The 23,833-nt window shown below is 42.8% G+C and overlaps 1 protein-coding gene and 1 non-coding gene across 2 annotated transcripts in view; both read right to left on the bottom strand.

Annotated features, from left to right (window-relative positions):
* The window catches only part of PDLIM1 (PDZ and LIM domain 1), a 57,320-nt gene that overhangs the window by 20,854 nt on the left and 12,633 nt on the right, over positions 1–23,833 (bottom strand). Inside the window, exons 2-4 of the mRNA XM_064374090.1 lie at positions 13,831–13,982; positions 11,178–11,262; positions 6,316–6,515 (exon numbers count right to left, since the gene is read on the bottom strand). Of these exons, the coding sequence (XP_064230160.1) occupies positions 6,316–6,515; positions 11,178–11,262; positions 13,831–13,982 (437 nt within the window). The remainder of the gene's footprint in view (positions 1–6,315; positions 6,516–11,177; positions 11,263–13,830; positions 13,983–23,833) is intronic.
* On the bottom strand, positions 22,694–22,800 carry LOC135274030 (U6 spliceosomal RNA). The gene has a single exon (XR_010341848.1). It is a non-coding gene; the product is annotated as a U6 spliceosomal RNA (small nuclear RNA).

The raw sequence follows: 23,833 nt of genomic DNA, 5'->3' as shown, positions 1-23,833 counted from the left end.
GTAAACTGGTGCAGCTGCTATGGAAAACAGTATGGAGATTCCTCAAAGAATTAAAGATGTACCATATGATTCAGCTATCCCACTTTTGATTATATATAAAAGAAATGAAGAAGGATCTCAAAGAGATATCTGCACACTCATGTTCATTACAGCATTACTCACAAGAGCCAGGAGATGCAAGCAACCTAAACGTCCATAAACCATCATTCTCAGCAAACTGACACAAGAACAAAAAATCAAACACAACACCACATGTTCTCACTCATAGGTGGGTGTTGAACAATGAGAACACATTGACATAGGAAGGTGAACATCACACACTGGGACCTATTGGGGGATAAGGGGGTTAGGTGAGGGATAGCAGGGGGTAGGGGGATTGGGGAGGGATAACATTAGGAGAAATACCTAATGTAGGTGACGGGGGAATGGATGCAGCAAACCACCATGGCATATGTATACCTATGTAACAATCCTGCACAATCTGCACATGTACCCCAGAACTTAAAGTATAATAAAAAAAATTTTTTTAATAATTATTATCTTACATATACTAAATTTTCAAAAGAATCTTTACCTCTTGGAATAAAATTAGCTCCTGACATATATCCTTCTTGTCACTTGAAATTTTCCTATGTGATATTAGACTGCCTCATTAGAAATTGAAATTATTTAATGCTTACCAGAATAAAAACAGTGATTAAAAAAAGAAAGAAAAAACCATGTGTATTAGTGGGTTTTCATGCTGCAGATAAAGACATACCCAAGACTAGGCAATTTACAAAAAAAGAAGTTTAATTGGACTTACAGTTCCACATGGCTGGGGAGGCCTCACAATCATGGTGGAAGGAGGAGCAAATCATGTCTTACATGGATGGCAGCAAAGAGAGAGAGCTTGTGCAGTGAAGCTCCTCTTTTTAAAACCATCAGATCTCATGAGACTTATTCACTATCACAAGAACACAGGAAAGATTTGCCCCATGATTCAATTACCTCCCACTGAGTCCCACCCACAACATGTGGAAATTCAAGATGGGATTTGAGTGGGGACACAGCCAAACCATATCAACATGAATAAAGAAAATGTGAAAAAGAATGGAATATTATTCAGCCTTAAAAAAGAAGGAAATCCTGTCATATACTACAAGGTGGGAAAACCTTGATGACATTATGCTAATTGAAATAAGCCAGTCACAAAAAGACAAATGCATGACTCCAATTATATGAGATATCTAAAGTAAACTCTTAGAAAGTATAATAGTGGTTGTCAGGGGCTTGAGAGATGGGGAAAGGTGCCTTTCCCCATCTCTCAAGCCCCTGACAACCACTAAATAAAGGGATGCATCATTTTCTATTCAAATGTTGATATCAACCCTGGCTTCTTCAGAGCTGAATCAGAAGTACACCTCTATGATGAAGGCTGCTTGCCCCTCTAGCTCAACTTGCTGCCACCCACAGAAAACTGGCTTTGGTGTATGGGTGTTCCTCTTTCTTCTCCTCTATTCAATGGGTATAGAGTTTCAGTTTTGCAGGATAAAAAAGTTCTAGAGATGTGTTGCACAGCAATGTACATATAGTAAACATTACAGTACACAATGATTAAGATCATAAATTTTATGGTTTTTAACATAACAAAAGAAGACAAACCCATAGAACAGAAAAAAAAAGGGACAAACTATTGATACATAAACTTACTGATACAAAAACCTAAATAAATCTCCAAACAATTATACTGAGTAAAAAAGCTAATCCCAGGTTACATACTGTATGATTCCATTAATATATCATTCTTGAAATAATAAAAATATAGAAATAAAGAGCAGATGAGTGGGCTGCCATGGGTTAAGGAGGGTGAGGGAATGGGGGAAGTGAGTGTGGCTATAAAAAAACAACATGAGAAATCTTTGCAGAGATGGAAACGTTCAGTATCTGGAGTGTATTGATGTCAATATCCTGGTTTTGTTACTATTGTGTTTTCAAGATGTTACCATTGAGGGAAATTGGTATAGGATATAGGGGATCTCTCTGTGTTATTTCCTACAACTGCAAGTGAATCTATAATTATCTCAAAATAAAAATTTTAATTAATTTTAAGAAATCTTTTCCCCAAACGGTGGAAGTTAAGTGCTAACTGGAAACAACGTAGAGGAATACTTGTTTTTTGTGTCGGTAGGGGTAAAGGAGGTAGTCAGACTCAGAAAAATCTTTTCTGTCTCATATCCCAAGAAATGAGATGTCCCAGCCTGATTACCCCAATGTTCCCATTTTGGGAAACCTACGTAATCATTTTCAGAAGGGAAGCCTGACCTGTATGCTTCCTAAGTTTTGGTCTTCAAAGGCATACATATTAGTCCTGCAATAGGAAACCAGGGGAGTAATTATGGGCACCAGGAGAAGAAAGAGGAACACCCATACACCAAAGCCAGTTTTCTGTGGGTGGCAGCAAGTTGAGCTAGAGGGGCAAGCAGCCTTCATCATAGAGGTGTACTTCTGATTCAGCTCTGAAGAAGCCAGGGTTGATATCAACATTTGAATAGAAAATGATGCATCCCTTTATTTCCAGGACAGCTGCTTAGAAATCTCCCTCATGAGTGTGTGGGAGAGCTATTATTACCTAGGGCCTAGTGTGTTGGTTACAGGAGCTCTCCAATCATTCCACAAAGGAGAACACCACCCCATCAGTAAGTGGATTAGCTATGTGGGCTGGCTGAATTTAAGCTACGATACTGGCAAAGAAAGAAGTATACCAGTCAGCCATAGCAAAGTCTTCTCTATTACATTTGTCTATGAGCCTCCACAATTCTGTAGTCTCCAGTTCTCAGAAGTGATGAGGATGGAGTTCCTCATGGACAGTAAAGTCAGCAATAATTAGCATTTACTGAGCACCTTCCAGGGGCCAGGCACTGTGTTGAGTGCTCTGTGCACATCCCATTGCATTGTCTCAACAACCTGGTGTTAAAGGAGTTAGCATTATTTCCACCTTAGAGCTCAGGAGACTGAGTTTCAGAGATGTTACATGGTTTTCCCAAGGTCACACAGCTAGTAAGAGGCAGAGCTGGAATTCAAGGCTCAGGACCCTCTATCTACAAAGCCTTTAGGAAGTATCAGGCAATATCATATAAATAATGAAATCTGGGTTCTGAATTTTCTGATTTTGACCAGGTCCTCTCAACTCAATTAAAAGAGATCAGAGGAAAGCTGCTAGCTTTCTGCTGAACTGACAACATTTTCTTCATCTACCTGGTACATAGTAGGTACTCAATAAATGATTATTATGCTGAACTGACCTAGAGGAAAAAGGCCGCTGAGGACCTCCCCTTCCACTGCATGCACTGAGAGGAAGAACAGTAGAGAAACCCCCTCACCTGCCGTGCCAATTGGCAATGCTATCTCTGTTCTTAGCTGATGGGGACACAGCTCTGTAAAGACCTACAAGACAGATAGCCACAGACACACCACAATGCTTTGAAGAGCACAGGACAAAGAAACCCAGGAAAAGCCCCAGAGAATGGGTGATGACCTCAGATGCAAAGTATGTAGTGAGCCAATTCTGGAACCTCAGCGAATTTCACAGACAAAACAGTGGGAGGGAGTGAGCACTTGGGACTTGTGTTGACTGAGCAAGCAAAGTTACCCGGTGACTGCTGGGCTCACAGGAGAATCGTTCTTTGTGGGAATGCACTAGAAATATACCAGCAAGCCGAGACGCCCCTCCCCATACAGGCAGCATGGCCAGTTAGGCAGCTCCTCTGCCTTAGGCTGTTGGTATTCCCACTGTTTCTGGATTCACCCTCAAAGAGTGTGGGATGGAACAGAAATGGGCTGCTCTCTGCTGAGAAAATCTGCAAAGAGACAAATTTTGATATTCGAAAACTACTACAGCCGAACAATCTGGTCCAGGGGCTGGAGGAAAGGCTTGCACAGCTGCCTGGCAGCTTCAGACTCGGGGAGGGAGCAGGCAGGGAACATGAGAGAAGAAGAAAGACATTAATGAAGGAAAAATAGCCAAGGTCATACTAAAAATACTTCTCAGGCACATAGTTCTCCCAATGCATAGCAGCTCTTTCAATTAAGGATGTGTCATTTCCTGGGTTATTAAGTCTAGATCATGGAACATTCCACTCTGGGACAGTAAAAGAGGGTCACGTTCTCAGCCTCCCCAGCACCAAAGCAGCTAAAAACAAGGATCACAGCCCCAGTGTTTCCACCACTCCTGAGCTGCTTGGAAGCTTCCCTTCAGGGTGTGTCTGTGGAAAGCCTACGGGGCCCAGTATGACATTGTTTCTCAGGTATCTCAGATGTCCCCACGGTCACCTGGAAGGGCATCATCTCAAGCCAGTAAGCCTTTGCAAGAAACAGAATTGGGGGAAGAAGAAGTATTGGTGGCCACTTTGCTTTGGTTACTATGATAAATGACCAGTAACCTTTAACATATTCTAAAGCCGAAGTCACATGGAAAAAAGTCTGCCCTACTAGACTCGAAGAAATGCTAAAAGAAATCTTAGTGTCCTCTCAGTGTCAGGCACAGGGACCCACATGCCATGGGTGTCCAATAACGTCTGTGTCTCTTTGGGGAGGGGAGGGGAGACTATATGCATGAATAGCCAAGGAGCCCTTGAGAGGAGTTGCTACAACAGCCCTTTCCAAACATTTAAGTAGTTTGGAACCTCTGGTATCTTAACCTCTCCTAACCTGCATTTGAAGCCATTGGTTTGCAATTTAATTACCATGAGAGTTAAGCAGGTTCTTGTTAAAGGTGAATTAGGGAGAAATTGAATGGCAAAGTGGGCTTCAGAGTCGATACAAAAATTGAGGATTCCAAGTGGGAAAGATTCTCAGAACTCAGGCAAGTCTGGAGCACACGGTGCTTTCCAACAAAATTTAAATGTCACCAATACTCAAAATTCAGGAGATTTCAGATAAAAAGAGGCTTTCCAACTTCTGTTTTAATGGAATAATCAGCAAAAATAGGACCTGCATGTAGCATGTGGCTGGAGCTGAGGAGCGGCGTCCCCTCTGCACGCTCCAGCTGCCACCCCCACCCCCACCCCCACCTGGCACCCTTGTTTACACTCAGAGCTCTGCCTCAGTTCCTCATCCTGCCTGACACTTTTGGGTATTTGAGCGGGCAATTCCTATCCTAGTCCATCCCCTTTACACCCACAGAGAAGTGGCCCCATCTCTAACCCATCCTTAAACCCAGTTTCTTTGCTGGTATTCCCAGTGTTTCTAGATTCATCCTCATAGAGTCTGAGATGGAGCAGACACTGGGCCCCTCTTCTGGGCAATCAGGAGACTCCAACAAAGACTCAAAAGGCTTGGTGGCTCACGCCTGTAATCCCAGAACTTTCGGAGTCTGAGGTGGGAGGATCACTTCAGCCCAGGAGTTCAAGACCAGCCTGGGCAACATAATGAGACCCCAATCTCTATAAAAAAAATTAAAACCTAGCCAAGTGTGGTGGTGCACACCTGTAGTACCAGCTACTTAGGAGGCTGGAGTGGGAGGATCACTTGAACTCAGGAAGTCAAGGCTGCAGGGAGCCATGATCGAGAGCCACTGCACTCTAGCCTGGGTGACAGAGCAAAACTTTGTCTCAAAATAAATAAATAAATAAAGACTCAAAGGCAGCTGCAGCCAAATTATCCGTGACAGAAGAGGACATGCCTCCTCAGTCCCCAGCAAGGTACTTCCTTAGACGCATCTCCCCTTTCCACCTGCAGCCCTACCTCTATTAAGCCTGCTTCTGTCCCCAGATCAGAGCCTATTCCTAAGGACAACCATTTACATTTTCGAAGACCTCTCTTTTTTCATGACTTCTGGTCCACTCTGAGGTAAAAGCAAACACTGCTTCACCAAAACTGTGCGGCATGAAGTAGTTCTCCCTTGCTTAGTTCAGACCGTGAACACAAGCACGGACTACTCTAGATTCTCGCAAACACTCCCTGACTAATAGTACTGAAGCATTTCTTGGGAAGCAGCAGCCCTGTCAAGGAAGGACTGTGGTCAATTAGAAGATGATGACCACAGAAATCAGGACATAAATAAAAACAGTTCTGGAGGATTAACTGATTTGTTTGTGCCTGACACAATGCTGGGCATTTTACATGTGAATTCTTACCTTTACAGCCACCCTACAAAGCAGGAGATATTGTCCCCTTTGTATAGATGAAGAAAATGAACACGGAAGTGTTCTGCTAATGTAGTCATTTTTCTCCCCGTAGTAGTGGCTGAACCCTCTTTCACCTGCCTGGGCAACCCTGGTCCTGATGTGAAAAGCCCCTCCCAGGACTGGCTCAGAGGACTCCTGGGCTACTTACGGTCTGCTGTTCGCCTCCACCCCGCTGGCAGCAGTCTTTGACTCCAGGGCGTTGTTGAAGTTGGAGATATTTTCAGAAGAGTAGAGGCCAGCTGGGTTGTTGTACTGGTTTGTGATGACCCTGGCGGTAGTGCTGGAGGCGGGTGAGGCGGTAAAGGGCATGGCACTTCGGTTGTGGGCGCTTCCTATGTGCAGGACCTCCTGCAGGCAGGGATCAGAGGAGAAATCAACGGGGGCATCCAATGCATACCCCTTGATGGGCAGTGCAGGCTGAGCACCAGGGAGAGTGTGTTTCTGCTGCTAAATGGCCCTAGTTCAACACAAACTTTAGCTGTGGGGCTCTGGCACACCCACTGAGACACATGGGCAATGACTGGGGCAGTTCCTCACAATGGGCACCTGTGCAAGTTCACACCCCCTGAATCATCTCTGCCTTCTGATTCTTGAGGCCCAGCAAAGCCTACCCTCTGGGCACCCTTAGGCAGGACAGCCCTTGATGCTTTGGGCTGTAAGATTCAAGTCAGAGCTGAAACAGGCTTTCAGGGCACATACCAAAGGGATTAAAGCACTAGGCGGAGAGGAACATGCAGTCACTTTGGTCAATGCAATGCAGGGGATGATAAAAGGTGGAGATACATTCTCCAGAAGTGAGCAAGTTAGACCAGCAAGATAAGAGGGTATGGTGTCACAGGGGAAGCAGCTGCTGACTAGGCAGAGATGGTCTCAGTCTCCTGCAGAACAAGGGTAAAGGGAATTAAGGATCTATTGTTTCTTACGGGAAAAAGACAAGGCTAATCAGATAGAAGGTCAGGGAATACCTGTTACAGGGGCGGTACCCAGCAGAGCTGCAGAAAAGGACTTTGAATTTCTTGTATTCTCATTCCCCTCTTTCTGTAATTTGAGAAAGTACCCTCCACCCCCACCCTAGACCTGCTAGGAGTCAGGTGAATAATTACTACAGCTACCACATCTCAGAGCTCCTTTACAAACCCCCAAAACCACTTTTGAAATTAACATTCTTGTTTTCTAAAACTACAGCTTTTCTACTTTTTCTTACCCACTGCCAGAATCACAGCTTTTCTGATGGCCCAATTACCAAGGTCCTTTCTATATGGGTATCTGGATCAACCCATGGCTTCTAGACGATGCATGCTCTGTGCAGACTGCTGAACTCAAAATGTGTCTTAGTGTCTGGGTTTTCCAGAAAAATCTTCCTGAACTCTGGTCTCTTTCTTAAACACTCAGGCCCAGAACAGCTGCCACTCAAAAAGTTCCTGTCATCTATTGCGCTTCCTTTTTTTCTCTCCTTTTTTGTTAAATTTTCAAGTCTTTTATGCTTTCTTTAAAAACATTCATGAAAACTAACAGCTTTATTGCATAACTAACTTAAAAGACAACAACCTGAAATATTTTTATGTTTAATATTTTTCTTTTGGCTGGGTTCAGTGGCTCACATTTGTAATCCCAACACTTTGGGAGTCTAAAGCAGGAGGATTGCTTGAGCCCAGGAGTTCGAGAACAGCCTGGGCAACATAGTAAGACCCCATCCCTAAAAAAAAGTTAGACAGACATGATGGTGCATGCCTGTAGTCCCAGCTACTTGAGAGGCTGAGGCAGGAGGATTGTGTAAGCCCAAGAGATAAGGCTGCAGTGAGCCATATCACACCACTGCATGTTATCCTGGGTGACAAAGCAAGACTCTCATCTCTAAAAAAACAAAACAGGCCAGGCGTGGTGGCTCATGCCTGTAATCACAGCACTTTGGGAGACCAAGGCAGGAGGATCACCTGAGGACAGGAGTTCAAGACCAGCCTGGCCAACATGGTGAAACCCCTTTTCTACTAAAATACAAAAATTAGCTAGGCATGGTGGCACATGCCTGTAATCCCAGCTACTCAGAGGCTAAGGCAAGAAAATCACTTGAACCCAGAAGGCGGAAGTTGCAGTGAGCCAAGATCTCACCACTGCACTCCAGCCTGGGCAACAGAGCGAGACTCTGTCTCAAAAAAATAAAAAATAAAACAACAACACAAAACTTCAGCCATTATCAATGAGTAGTTAAGTAAATTTTATGGCACAGCTACTCAAAGAAATCATACATACTAACTGAAGGCCACGGTCATGAAGACAGAGCAGATTTACAGATAGGTGGCCTGGGACCCTTGCCTGCATACCGCAGTCAGGGTGGTCATTCTTTCTTCTCTCCACCTCCACGACAATTCCTAGGAGCAGCAGAGGACGCAGAGCCCCAGGGAAGAGTCTTCATTTTTCTGTCTTGGCTCAATTTTTCCCTGCAATTTCCTGTTTGGCCATGAGCAAGGGATACCCCTCTGAGCCCATTTTTCATCTTTAAAATGAAGAAGACAAAACCTTCACAAGGACTTTGTGTGAGTTACTAGCATGTCAAGTACAGTGCCTGGCCTATGAGACATATACAACCAGGATCTGTTCCCTTCTCCCTCCACAGAAACACATTTCCAATTAGAATGGAAGTCAATGGAAAATTCAGGTTGAAAATTCTGATTTCACTTTATAAAGAATCTTTCAAGAATGTATCTGGTTTGTACATAAAAGGAATATCTCTAGCCTCATCTGAATACTGGCTGGTCTTTCCAGAAAGCAGGCAGATTCAGGGCTTGCTTTTGGAAGGGATGATGTAATTGTTTGGGCTTTGTATTTATCAGTCTCCAAGGAAACTCAATAATGAGGAAATACAAACTAGGTGTGTAACTATGCTGACCTCAGATAAGCCAGGGTGTTGGTTGGCATTACATGAACCAACAGATCTTTTTATTATAGATGAACTCTGCTCTTACTCATTTGTTCTCTACTTTAGAATGGCTGGAAGTAAAACACTCTGGAAAAATGACGGTGAGAAGTTTTTCTTATAGTAATAAAGCATTACTGGAATCACAAGAAAAATATTAGGTTTTAAAGTATTCGAGAATTTCTGTCATCTGAAGAGAACTATCCAAAAGCTTAATACAGGTAACTGGTTTATAGATTTAAAATAAAAATTCAAATATACTACAAATGAAAACTATAACTGAAATTTACATAATTACCTTATTTACATGAAAATAAGGATTTCAGATAGACCATGTTAAAACGAAATCATTCCTTGTATGTTATAAAATATGCCAAAATAAAAATTTAGCAATTAAAATTTAACATTTATAATAAATTTAATGAAGTAACTGAGAACTCCCAAGGAAACTGAAATTAATTGTGGCATGTTTTAAATTAGTTTGCACAACTTCCAGGGTATAGACCAGTACCATTTTACAAACTTTCCTGAGAGGAGTTGTTTAGAATAATATGTTCACATCAGTTTTGAAATGATGCAAAATGATCCTTAATGTGACTCTTTAGATTTTTAATAATTATTTTTACTATCTTAATGGAAAAAATTTTGTATGACTGCATTTTTGAAATTTTAATGGATTCTATTTGAGAAAATATGATTTATATCCAACCACCCAACTAACACACACTAATATACCAAGTGAGTTCAACTTCATACAAGTTTCTGTTTTATGTATAAAAGATAGCTAGCTAGCTGGGCTTGGTGGCTCACACCTATAATCCCAGCACTTTGGGAGGCTGAAGTGGGTGGATCACCTGAGGTCGGGAGTTCGAGACCAGCCTGACCAACATGGAGAAACACCAGCTCTACTAAAAATACAAAATTAGTCAGGCATGGTGGTGTATGCCTGTAATCCCAGCTACTCGGGAGACTGAGGCAGGAGAATCACTTAAACCTGGGAGGTGGAGGTTGCAGTGAGCCGAGATTGCACCATTGCACTCCAGCCTGGGCAATAAGAGCAAAACTCTGTCTCAAAAAAAAAAAAAAGATAGCTAGCTATGTATTGTATTTTAATTATATCTTAACTCACCATAACAACTAAATAGTATCCCAGATTTTAAAAAAATAAGTTAAATTCCAAATCTTCAATTTGAGTTAAATGCATAACCATCACAAACCAGTCTAAAATTTTCAAAAGGCATTATCAATTTATTTATTAATTTGTCATTTAATTATTAATGTATCCAACAGACACATACTTTGTGACAAGTAGCATGTTGGGTGTGAGGAATTTTACAAAAGATATTCTAAACATCTTTCTTTGTCTCTTATTTCAAAAACAATACCCATGCATTGTAGGTAATTTAGATGTATATAAGGCAGAAACAAATACAATCACCTATAATTTAACTACTGAGAGATTTATTTACAAATATGGGATCTTAGAGCAGTCTACTGTCCTGAGAAATTCTATCTGGCTGATAAATTGTACTGCTTTTTTTTATATTAATTGCTACTTTAGTAATTTTAAAGTCTCACTAGAAGTTTCACTATAACAAAAATAGAGATTTCCACTCCAGGGTTCATGGAAACCAGACAGGGGCATACAATGGGGAGAAGCAGGGCTTCCTATTACATATCCCGCTATTTCTTCTAGACTCTAGGCCTCTAGACCTAAACTTATTTTCATCCCTGTCATGATTCATTTGTTGCTGAAATCCATAATGAGCTGAATAGCTCCCTGACTTCACTGTGATCCAGCCAACCCTTCCCACGCAGGAAGGCTTCCACTGACTTTCCTTATCGCCTTCCGACCCCCTGCTTCCAGCCCAAGACACAGCGTCACTGCCCTGGGGTTTTCCAGCCCTTTCCTCCTGCAGTTCCCTTACGGGAAGAACTGAACAAGAGCCAGATAAGCAGCAGTGACAGTGGAGGGCTGTCCCTGCAGTCTTATCCCCAGGCCACCAGGGCAGGAAAAACAGGAATGTGCTGAGCAGTGCCATGAATGGCAAAGTGCTGGGTGGTAAGAGCAGCAGCCAACATCAGCAAGGACTTACCTGGGGTTCAGAGGCTAAATTCATCTTGTATGGATGACGCTTCCCTTCCTCCGTCACCAGAGGAGACCAGACTTTATGTTCAGATCTGCAACAGATTAACAAAGCTGCTGTTTCATTCATGCTAAATAAATACTAAAGAGAAACTGGAAAAATGCCCCCTCTTTCCTGGACTAGCCTCTGAACTAGCACCCTCCCATCAGCCCTATCTTCCACTTGCCACCAGGTTAATTTTTTAAACACCCCAATGTGGGGCCAGGTGTGGTGGCTCCCACCTGTAATCCCAGCACTTTGGGAGGCCGAGGTGGGTGGATCACCTGAGGTCTGGAGTTCAAGACCAGCCTGACCAACATGGTGAAATCCTGTCTCTATTATTAATAAATAAATAAATAAATACCCCAATCTGATAACATCCATGGCTGATGGCTCCCCAGCACACCCCCAAGGGGCTTCCCAAGCACTTCATCCCCCCTCACCACACTCTGAATAGCTGACACCAGCAGATGGCCCTCCTCCGTGTTCCTGAGCATGACTCACACGGCCCTATCTCTGCTCAGAGTAGAATGGACTTCTCCTCTGTCTCAACCCAGTGTGTTTGCTCCAGACCAAATAACCAACATATTTGTGAAGCTTATTTGACCCACATGAAAATAATGCCTCTTGGCTGGGCACGGCAGCTGACGCCTGTAATCCCAACATTTTGGGAGGCCGAAGAGGGTGAATCACTTAAGGTCTGGAGTTCAACATCAGCCTGGCTAACATGGTGAAACCCCATCTTTACTAAAAATACAAAAATTGGCCAGGTGTGGTGGCACACGCCTGTAATCCCAGCTACTTGGGAAGCTGAGGCAGGAGAATCGCTTAAACCCAAGAGGCGAAGGTTGCAGTGAGCTGAGATCACACCACTGCACTTCAGCCTGAGTGGCAGAGGGAGACTTTATTTGAAAAAAAAAGAAAAGAATGCCTTTTTTGCACTTATAAACTATTTTCTTTGTACCAATCACAGAGCAATGATTTTACTTGAGTCTCGGTTTTCACTAGTATAGTTGTTTCCTCTCTTGCAGGTAGAACATATTTATTCTTTTTTTTTTTTTTTTTTAAAGACAGTCTCACTCTGTCAGCAGGCTGGAGTGCAATGAATGGTGCGATCTCAGCTCACTGCAACCTCCACCTCCCAGGCTCAAGCGATTCTCCTGCCTCAGCCTCCCGAGCAGCTGGGATTACAGGCACCTGCCACCCCGTGCCTGACTAATTTTTTTGTATTTTTGTAGAGACAGGGTTTCACCATGTGAGCCAGGCTGGTCTTGAACTCCTAACCTCAGGTGACCCACCTGCCTCCGCCTCCCAAAGTGCTGGGATTACAGGTGTGAGCCACTGTGCCCAACCATACTTATCTACATACTTCACAGATGAGAATCTAAGCAAAGCGTTCATGACAAAGAGCTGTGGCAGCTAAGGTTAGTGAAATAACAGATGATTAGAATGAAACATCTAAACTTGATGCAGTAGGAAACAGGGAGCCACTAAGGGTTGAGCCAAATCACTTCTGAAATCCTGCCCTTCCAAGGCTAAACAAAAGAAGAATGGAAATTCAACCCTAATTACAACTCTGGAGGTGCTGTCCTCACTCATTCTTTTATCCCCAGCTCTCCCTGCTTATCAACTTAAAGTTATACTCAGCACTCTGCTGCTAATGTGTTGAAGTTTTTCTCTGTTACTGCAATTTCCTGGCATGGTACCCACTGCTCAGCATAGAGCAGTAAGAGCAGCATCCTAAGGACATTTTTTTTTTTTTTTTTTTGAGATGGAGTTTCACTCTGTCACCCAGGCTGCAGTGCAGTGGCACTATCTTGGCTCACTGTAACCTCAGCCTCCTGAGTTTAAGTGATTCTCCTGCCTCAGCCTCACAAGTAGCTGGAACCACAGGTGCATGCCACCACACCCAGCTAATTTTTGAAGTTTTAGTAGAGACAAGGTTTCACAATGTTGGCCAGGCTGGTCTCAAACTCCAGACCTCAAGTGATTCGCCCTCCTCAGCCTCCCAAAGTGCTGGGATTACAGGCAGAGCCATCACACCTGGCCAGGACATTTACCTTCTCAAAATTTTAGTTAGTTGAGTTGGATCAAGGGAAAATGCAGATATCTTATTGAAAGAAGCCCACATCATAAGAAGCACTGTGAAAATTAGAGGGGGGTCCAGGTATGGTGGCTCACTCCTGTAATCCCAGCACTTTGAGAGGCCAAGGTAGGTGGATCACCTGAGGTCAGGAGTTCGAGGCCAGCCTGACCAACATGATGAAATCCCATCTCTACTAAGAATACAAAAATTAGCCAGGTGTGGTGGCGCACATCTGTAAAACCAGCTACTCAGGAGGTTGAGGCAAGAGAAACACTTGAACCCGGGAGGCCAAGGTTGCAGTGAGCTGAGATTGCACCACTGCACTCCAGCCTTGGCAACAGAGTGAGACTCTCTCTCAAAAATAATAATAATAATAATAACAGAGGGGAAATAAGCAATCTGAAGTTCAAATGCCACAAACCTATACATGGCACTGGGCTAGGAGGCCTGGGGGATTCTGAGATAGGGAAGGCAGTTCCTCCCCACAAACAGCTTCTAGTGAATCAGAAATGAACAAAACGTTTCCATAGGCTTCACCTGGCTACAGTGAGGGTCATGTTGTCTACACAGCCTTTGATTCTGTTCTGAGCTTCCAAGTGCGTCATATTGCTAGTATTCTCCCCATCAATGGCTGTGATTACATCTCCAATACATAAATCAGCTAGAGCTGCCTTGCTTCCAGGAGTGACCTAGAAAAAAATAGGAGAACAGGCTAGTTATTATTTGTCTCCAAACCACTAAGTTACCACCAGGTTAAGTATTCACTGATATGGAGCAAAGCCCTGAAAAAGAAAAGAGGGCTGAAATCATAAGCTTAAATAATAACAATCATTTGTGTTATCATCTACCAAGAGTGCTTTTCTAATATGGTCTTATTGTATCCTTATAGCGACCTTGTGAGAAAGGAGGACAAATAGCAGTCCCCACTTCAGAGACCAGGAACTGAGGCTTAGAAAGACCTGTGACTTACCCAGGATCACCCAACTAGTATATTATTATATTACTAATCCTCCAACTAGTGTATTACTGAGCCAGAACACAAACCCTGAACAGATCTGATGTCCTTCCCACTGAACCATGTTTGCTTCCTTAAAATTACTTAACAATTACAATTTTAAAAAACATACACACATTTAGAGAACATTATGATAACATCCTATTTCTTTAAAAATCTTAATAATGTTATATATGCAAAAGAAAGTAGAAACACTGCACACTAAACTGTTCACAGTTATACAGTTTTGCAATGTTTCTTACAATAATACTGAATTACTATTTAATTTAAAAATTGTTAGCCAGGCATGGTAGCTCATGCCTGTAATCCCAGCACTTTGGGAGGCCGAGGTGGGTGGATCACCTAAGGTCAGGAATTTGAGACCAACCTGGCCAACATGGTGAAATCTCGTCTCTACTAAAAATATAAAAAAATCATTCGGGTGTGATCTCAGCTATTCGGGAGGCTGAAGCAGGAGGATCGCTTGAACCCAGGAGGTGGAGGTTGCCGTGAGCCAAGATCTCGGCACTGTACCACAGCAGCCAACAGAGCAAGATTCTGTCTTTAAAAATAATAATAATAACATTTAAAAAACTTGTTAAAAGCAATCAAGGATATGCCAAAGTATGGTGGTATAAGTTTATGCTGGTTTACTCTCCCAGAATGACTAGGGTCATCCCCTATAGGTGGCTGGTTTTCTGCAGGCTATGCTTCTGTTTTTTTTTTTCTTTTTTTTTTTTTTTGAGACAGAGTCTCTCTCTGTCACTCAGGCTGGAGTGCAGCGGCGCGATCTCAGCTCACTGCAACTTCTGCCTCCCAGGTTCAAGCAATTCTTCTGCCTCAGCCTCCTGAGTAGCTGGGACTACATGTGCTCACCACCACATCCAGCCAATTTTTGTATTTTTAGTAGAGATGGGGTTTCACCATGTTGGCCAGGATGGTCTCGATCTCTTGACCTCATGATCCGCCCACCTTAGCCTCCCAGAGTGCTGGGATTACTGGCATGAGCCACTGCGCTGGGAGCTGATGCTTCTAAAACCAGTGGTTCCAAATTAATAGATCAGTGATACCTGGGGGAAGGCAATCAATTACTGCCATAGGTCCTTAAATTCATCTGCCTACGGAGAAATACATGAGGACACAATACATATCACTGATGTACAACTATTTCTCAAGAGAATACAGATGCTGTTATGACGAACAAGATCCAAACTCATTTTGAAATAGTACTCACTTCAGAGTACTATTTCTAACCAAGGTGTCTGGTTAGATTTTCTAAACCAAGGTATACTAAAAACACTATCATCGTCCCAGGGTAGTTCACATTTTTTCCACATTACAAGACCTTCCTGGATAGGAATTCCAAGCCCCTCAGGAGCAGGGTGGCAGTAACACCCCCAGGCTCCCAGTCCCCACAGGGCTCTAGCCATCCTTTGGAGAAGGCCCTTGACTCTCAGGATCCAGTTGAGGAAGATCTTGTGAACACCTGGGTGTCTCCTCATGGCTGAACCACAGGTAACAGGTTCTTCAAGACACCAAACCAGGACACACAATTTGGTCCCTAAACCTCCATATCTGATGCAGTTTTCAGCAGCTACAGTTTCCGATTAGCCCTCGGCGCAGCTGGTGTGGTGTCACTATTATGGTGCATTCCCCATCAGCACTCTGACCCCATAAAATGAGAACAAAACAAGTTGATCCTTGAGGTCCCTTCTGGCCTGTACATACTATGACTTTATCAGGCAAAACTCTCCCGGAATGTGGCAGGATGTGGAAACCAGTACCGAGATCCTGACCTCCCAACCCTTTCTGGCTTTCCCATCATTTGTTTACCAGAGATCTGGGTTTTAGGAAACGAAAACCTCTTGATTCGAGGTTCCCATCTTCCCCTCATCCAGCCATTGAGACAGGACTTTTTATCCCGGCAAGCACAGGCCGCTCTCATTTCAGTCAACAATGGGAAGTTAGCTTCTGAGTCATCCAGTGCATGCAATAAAAAAAACATTCCTCTCATTTTCTGACCTATCGTCCTGAGATGGCTGATCTGGCGCATCTTCATATACATTTCACTGTTACTAAAGGACAACGCAGCCTCATTTTTTAAATGGCCGTATGCATCACTTTATTTGGGATTGGCAATGGTTCTTGATCGGCAAACTCTAACTCCAAGGAGAGCAGCCTGAATCAAGGAGAATAATGCCTGATTGAACTCATTTATCATGGCTAAATCTAGCAGTTTCAAGGAGCAGTCCCCTTCGAACAAAATCCAAAATCTTTAACAAGGCAACTAAAGCCAATGCCTCCCTCCCCACCCACATCATGCCTCTTCCCCACTGGGCTCCAGCTACAGGGTGACAAAACTTTCACACCTGCTTTTACCTCTGCCTGATTAACTTCTCATCTTCCAGGTGTCTGTGTAAACAACCCTTCTTCTTAAAGAGGCCTTCCCTGACCTCCAGTTTATACCCTCACAGTCGTCCTTTTAATACACTTGGTTTTACTTCATGGCGCTGGTCACTTTATGTTTGCAAACCTCTTTGGTGGGTTTGTTTGTTTAATGTTGAAAGACCTACTTAGCAGTAAGGTGCAGCAGGGCAGGATTCTGTTCTGCCTTCTGTGCTGTGATTTGCAAAAATTTTAACAGTAACCTCCAAACTGTCCTTGGCCATTCCTGGGCATCAACAAAGCTAACATTGGGAGTGTAGTTTAAATGATAAAAGCACTTTCCAAAACTAAACTGTCTTTGTATAACTAATGAAAGACCATCAGGTTAGGAGGATGAGAGGGGCCGGAATTCTGCTAAGATGCAGGCATAGTTAAATGATTACCAGCTATTATTCCAGAGCTCACAATATTTGCAACTTCCCCATTGTAGAACCTAAGATTGAATAACATCCCTATTGTAAAACCTAAGATTGGCCTTTCTCAATGTCCTTTCAGGCTTTTGCGTTTCTGACTACTGGATGCCTCCCACCAAGAAGCGAACTCAACACACCATTTTCCACACCCCTGTGATGGCATCCCCTGCCAATCAGCATTCACCTTCTCTAGCCCCCTGCCTGCCAAACTACCTTTGAAAAACCCTAGCCCTCAAGTTTCATGGAGGCTGATTTGAGTAATAATAAAACTTTAGTATTCCAGCTCCACGTGTATCAAACTTTCTCTAGCTCAAATCCCGTCTGATAAATCAGCTCTATCTGCGCAATGGGCAAGAACCCATTGGGCAGTTACAATATCCTCAGGACTCAATAACTGGAACACAGTAGGTGCTCAATAAATATCCGTATAATAAATGATTGGCTCTAAAACACCTAGTGTTGTTAAAAATGTAATCAGGCTGCTTCATTGTATCCTTTAAAATATATTATTTCAAAAACATTAAAAATATTTTTATTTCAAAAATCAAATAATCATTTCCCTCTACATTGCTGTCCTGAAGCATGACCACTCACAAAACTAAAATAATGAGATTGGAACTGGAGAGGTTGAGAAGATGAAAAAGAAGTTTCCTTTCACTTTTTTACGCTGAACTGCTAAGTCCAGAATCTCCAGCATTTGGTTCCACCTACTTTGTGGGAGACACATTTCTGCTAAGTATATCCCAACAGGTCCAGGACAAGCCAGAACCAGTCTTAGGAGCCCCAAGCCTGAGTAATTGAGGTCTGGTCATCCTATCTTTCGTCTAATTTCTTTCTTTTTTTTTTTTTTTTTTAAGCCAAACAGGTAGGAAGCCAAAGGAAATCTCAGAAAGTCACAAGACAACATCAGATAGGACTTGAAAGAAATTACACATACAGATTTAGTTCACATTCTTTTATGAACTATCTTTTTTGTGGAAAAAAAAATGGATTTAAACAAATTATGGGATTTGCCTTTTCCAAAGCCCTTTCATATACCATCTCCTATTTGAGATAATAATATGATTACCTCACCACCAACATATTAAACTTTACAGATGAGGAAATTGATATTCAGAGAAATTGTGAGTGGTTCAAGTTTACACAGCTAAAGGCTGAGCCTGAACTTGAAAGGCTCTCTCATTGCAAATTCCATTCCTTTTTGCTTTAGCACACTGCCACAAGCAGAGGCTCCAAACTCAACTGTCGAAGCCAAAAAAAAATTCAGGAGACTCATCTGCAGTGGCCTTCTACATAGGACCTTGAGTGTCACAAACTCCTGCCGCTGAGTGCCTCCCCACCACAGGACAGTCACTCCCCGCCCTGTACTGATCTGGGGACCAGTAACCCCACCCCTTATAAAATATACAAATGATAACACAGAAGTCACAAGGGCTACAGGAGAGAAGGCCTGTGCTTCCAACACTGGGTAGTTCCTGTCTTGAATGGTGGACTCCAATCCTTGCCACATACTTTTTTTTTTTTTTTTGAAAGAAAGGAAGAAAGAAAGAAAGAAAAAGAATAAAGAAGAGGAAGAAAAAGGAAGAGAAAGAGAGAGAGAGAATGGGAGTATTGCTTTCTTGCCCAGGCTAGAATGCAGTTTAGTAATGGGTATTGAAAACCTCTTTTATACCAATAATTATACTTGATGTAAACAGGAAGGAATAAGGGAAGAAAATAACAAACGAGCAGCCAACCAATATTTCATTTAAACCTATGAAATGCTATGCGATTACTGAGGAGTGATTTACTTCCAATTATGCAGTCACTTATGGAGTAGGTGTGAGGTGGTAATGTATGTTTTCTGTATTTGAAGTGGAGGGTTCTATAAATGTTTATTAAGTTTACTTGTTCCGGGTCTGAGTTCAAGTCCTGGATGTCCTTGTTAATTTTCTGTCTCGTTGATCTATAAAATCGTTAGCTCTTCTTGTTACATTGATCCTTTTGCCATAATGTAATGTCCTTCTTTGCCTCTTTTGCTCTTTGTTGCTTTAAAGTCTACTTTATCAGAGGCGAGAATTGCATCTCCTGCTTTTTATTTATTTGTTTATTTTTACTCTCTGATTGGTTGATAAATCCTCCTTCTCTTTGTTTTGAGTCTTTGTGTATCATTGCATGTGAGATGGGTCTGGATGCAGCATACCAATGGGTTTTGGCTTTTTATCCGATTAGAATATATGTAACTTTAATACTGGCATTTGATGCTAGCTGGCTGTTTTGCCCATTAGTTAGTGTAAATTTTTCGTTGTGTTAATGTTCTTTTCTTTTTGGTATATTTTTGGAAAGGCTGATATTGGTTGTTCCTTTCATTGGTGCTTCTTTCAGAAGCTCTTGTAAAGCAGGCCTGGTGGTGGTGAACTCTCTAAGTACTTGTTTGTTCGCAAAAGATTTAATTTTTCCTTCGATTATAAAGCTTAGTTTGGCTGGATAGGAAATTCTGGGTTGAAAGTTCTTTTCTTTAAGGATGTTAAATATTGGTCCCCACTCTTTCCTGGCTTGTAGGGTTTCTGCTGAGAGATCTGCTGTAAGTCTGATAGGTTTCCCTTTATGGGTAACCTGACCTTTCTCTCTGGCTGCCCTTAGTATTTTCTCCTTCATTTCAGCCCTAATAAATCTGGCAATTATGTGCCTTGGGGTTGGTCTTCTTGAAGAATATCTTTATGGTATTCTCTGTATTACCTGGAGTTGAATATTACCCTGCCTTGCCAGGTTGGGAAAGTTTTCCTGAATGATATCCTGGAGAGTATTTTCCAACTTGGATTCATTCTCTTCATCACATTCAGGTACACCTATCAAACGTAAATTAGGTCTTTTCACATAGTCCCGTATTTCCTGGAGACTTTGCTCATTCCTTTCCATCCTTTTTTCTCCAATCTTGTCTTCTCATTTCATTTCACTGAGCTGGTCCTTGACATCTGATATCCTTTCTTCTACTTGATCAATTCAACTGTTTAAACTTGTGCATGCTTTGCGAAGTTCTCGTGTTGTGTTTTTCAGCTCCATCAATTCACTTATATTCCTCTCTAAATTGTCCATTCTCGTTAACATTTCGTCAAACCTTTTTTCAAGGTTCTTAGTTTCTTTGCATTGGGTTAGAACAAGTTCTTTTAATTCACAGAAGTTTCTTATCACCCACGTTTTGAAACCTGCTTCTGTTATTGGAACACACTCATTCTCCATTAAACCTTGTTCCATTACTGATGAGGAATTGCGATCCCCTGTAGAGGGAGAGGCATTCTGATTTTGAGTATTCTCTGCCTTTTTACGCTGATTTCTTCCCTTCATTATATATTTGTCCATCTGTTGTCTTTGTAATTACCGACTTTCTAACTAGGTCTCTGAGCAGACGTCCAACTTGTTGATTCCCAGCGCAGAAATCTGAGCAATCCACTGCACCGGCCAAAACAGCGGTGTTAAGATTGATGGTGCTTTTCTGCCCGGGAGTCTCCGGACTCTGCACCAAAAACTGGCGTGCTAAGGCACCAGCAAAACCGCCGCACCGGCCACAAAAGTCGCCCTGGTGACACGTGGGGCTCCTCTGCTGGGAATCTCCTGGTCCGTGAGCAACAAATATTCGTCTGAAAGTGTGGCGTCCTCTCGTTCTCTGAGCTTTCACTGGGAACTACGAGCCCAAGCTGCTAGTGATCAGCCATCTTGGATCTCTCTCTCGCCACATACTATTTATCACAATCATTATCATGATGACAACGATCAGTTAATGAGCGTTTATGTACCAAGCATGACAAAGTTTTTAGCAAGGGTTAACTCATCAATATTCACGTGATGCTACCAGATAGACAATGTTATCTGCATTATTACAGATGATGAAATGGAGGAACAGGAGTTAAGCAGTTTGCCTGAGGTTGCACAGCTGGTGAGAGGCAGGCCACAGCAGGCTCCAGAGTCCACCCACTTAGCCAACTAGGCCATACTATCTGTTTTCATTTCCTCCTGACCATCAAGTTCCATCAGAATCAGCTTATAATGGAGTCAGCTTCAATTTCTTAAAAATGAAAAATTCTAGGCCAGGCATGGTGGTTCACGCCTATAATCCCAGCACTGCGGGTGACCAAGGTAAGTGGCTCGCCTTGAGCTCAGGAGTTCAAGACTAGCCTGGGCAACATGGTGAAACCCTGTTGCTACAAAATACAAAAAAAAAAAATGTGTCAGAAGTGGTGTTCATGCCTGTAGTACCAGTTACTCAGGAGGTTGAGATGGGAGGATGGCTTGTGCCCAGAAGGTGGAGGCTGCAGTGAGCTGATATTGTGCCACTGAACTCCAGCCTGGGTGACAGAGTGAGACCTTGTCTCAGAAAAAGAAAAACAATTATATACTCATCCCCATTAGTTCAATGAACATCTCATTGCCAGGCTTCTTCTCCAGAGACCATACAACTAGATCATACAACTCTTGTTGCATAAGAATAAATGGAGACAGGTATGGTGGCTCATGCCTATAATCCCAGCACTGTGGGAGGCCAAGGAGGGCAAATCACATGAGCTCAGGAGTTCGAGACCAGCCTGGGCAACATGGTGAAACCCCATCTCTACTAAAAATACAAAAATTAGCCAGCTGTGGTGATGCACGCTGCCTGTAATCCCAATTACTCGGGGGACTGAGACAGGAGAATTACTGAACCCTGGAGGTGGAGGTTTCAGTGAGCTGAAATTGCACCACTGCACTCCAGCCTGGGCAACAGAGTAAAACTGTCTCAAAAAAATATATATATATACAGTAAATGGGTTTAGGCACAACAATTTCCACTAACGAACAATCTGTCATTTTCTTCACAATTCATTCTTGTGTCTCTCACTCTTTGTCCCCACCAGCACCCCCAGGCAGACACTGCTTGCTTAGAGGCCAACCTGTTCCCTACTCCAAGTTCATAATGCATCTTTAAGACCTGTCCACTGCTGCCAGTCCTGAGCACATAAGAAGGTTTTTGGAGTTTAATTGCATTTCTAACTGGTGTAAATAAAGTAGGATGATGATGTAGCTCTGCCACTTTTTTCAACTTACATTTAAATAACTACACACCTAAATGACACTACTGCTATACAGAACTGGATGCATACCCATCGGCCATGACAAACAAAAAGATAACCCTCCTTGGCCGGGCGCAGTGTTCATGCCTGTAATCCCAGCACTTTGGGAGGCTGAGGCGGGTGGATCACCTGAGGTCAGGAGTACGAGACCAGCCTGACCAACATGGAGAAACCCATGTCTCTACTAAAAATACAAAAATTAGCCAGGTGTGGTAGCACATGCCTGAAATCCCAGCTACTCGGAAGGCCGGGGCAGGAGAATCACTTGAACCCAGGAGGTGGAGTTTGTGGTGAGCTGAGATTGTGCCGTTGCACTGAAGCCTGGGCAACAAGAGCGAAACTCCATCTAAAATATATATGTATATATATATATATATATAATCCTCCTCCTCAGTGATAATAGCATGTTTCTACTTCATCCCTCTCCTGTTCCCTCCTTCTCTCTCTCTCCTTTTTTTTTTTTTTTACATATGGAACACTTCACGAATTTGCATGTCATCCTTGCGCAGGGGCCATGCTAATCTTCTCTGTATCGTTCCAATATTAGTATATATGCTGTCAAAGTGAGCATCCCTCCTTCTCTCTCTGTTCATTCACTTATCAGACATCCTTACATACATTCTGAAAGACACTGTAACTTGTTCATTAATATGTGGTTTCTGGAGTCAGATGGCCAGGGATCAGTATCTGCTTGACTTGTAAGCTAAATGTCCTTGGGCAGGATATTTTACCTCTGTGTAAACAAGGATTCAACAAGGATGAAAAGAACAGCTTTGACATCAGAAGGCTATTGTGAGGATTACGTGAGGTGACTCAGGCAGGGTCCCCACTGTCAGGGCTCTAGAAATGTGAGCTATTATTTGTAGATTCCAGGAACCACACAAGGAACCAGAATGCAGCTGCGAAAAGGGTGGTGCCTGCCATCAAGAAGCTCACAATCTCCTGGGGGAGGCAGACATGTGCAACAGCTGATGAGTGTTGTGCTAGAACCAAACAAGGCGATAGGAGCCTAAAGGTGGACTCACAGAACACTCCCTGGAGGAGGTGCTGCTTAAACCTGTGCAAAGCCACAACAGAAAAAAAGCAAAAAGAGCATGCCAAGTTACAAGAACATCATGTGGACTGGTATGGATGAAATTTAGCAAGTGAAGGGAGAGGAAGGGGATGAGGCTGAAGATGTAAACACAGACTAGGAGACCAACAAATAAATTTAAACATAGTGTCTGACATGTTTAGTTAACTGCCAAGAAACAACCACTGAGCCTTAGCTCTGCTGAGATAAAGGTGGCTGTATTTGACAGATACTCTCTAATAGCTGCTCAAAGAAGCAAACCCATTCAAGGGATCACCCGTCCAGCCACTAGGCCAGCCATTCTGTGGCTGGCTTTCCCTAGTGGATCTTTCAGAAGGCAGTCCTACTTAAAATTGCATGTTCTACTGACAGCTAGATGGGATTCCTTTAACTCCCTGGCTCAAGATTGAAAGCTAGAGGCCCATGAAATAGACTCAGCCCACAATCTTGTTTTTTTCTTACATTTAAATTACATGCCAATATTTATATATCAGTAAATTTCACTCAAACCCCTAGATTCTCAGCTTCTTTT

The sequence above is a fragment of the Aotus nancymaae genome, unplaced genomic scaffold (genome assembly GCF_030222135.1).
Source record: "Aotus nancymaae isolate 86718 unplaced genomic scaffold, 86718_ANA_hifiasm-v0.15.2.pri h1tg000010l, whole genome shotgun sequence".
NCBI lineage: Eukaryota > Metazoa > Chordata > Mammalia > Primates > Aotidae > Aotus > Aotus nancymaae.
This window is presented reverse-complemented; position numbering and strand designations above follow the sequence as displayed.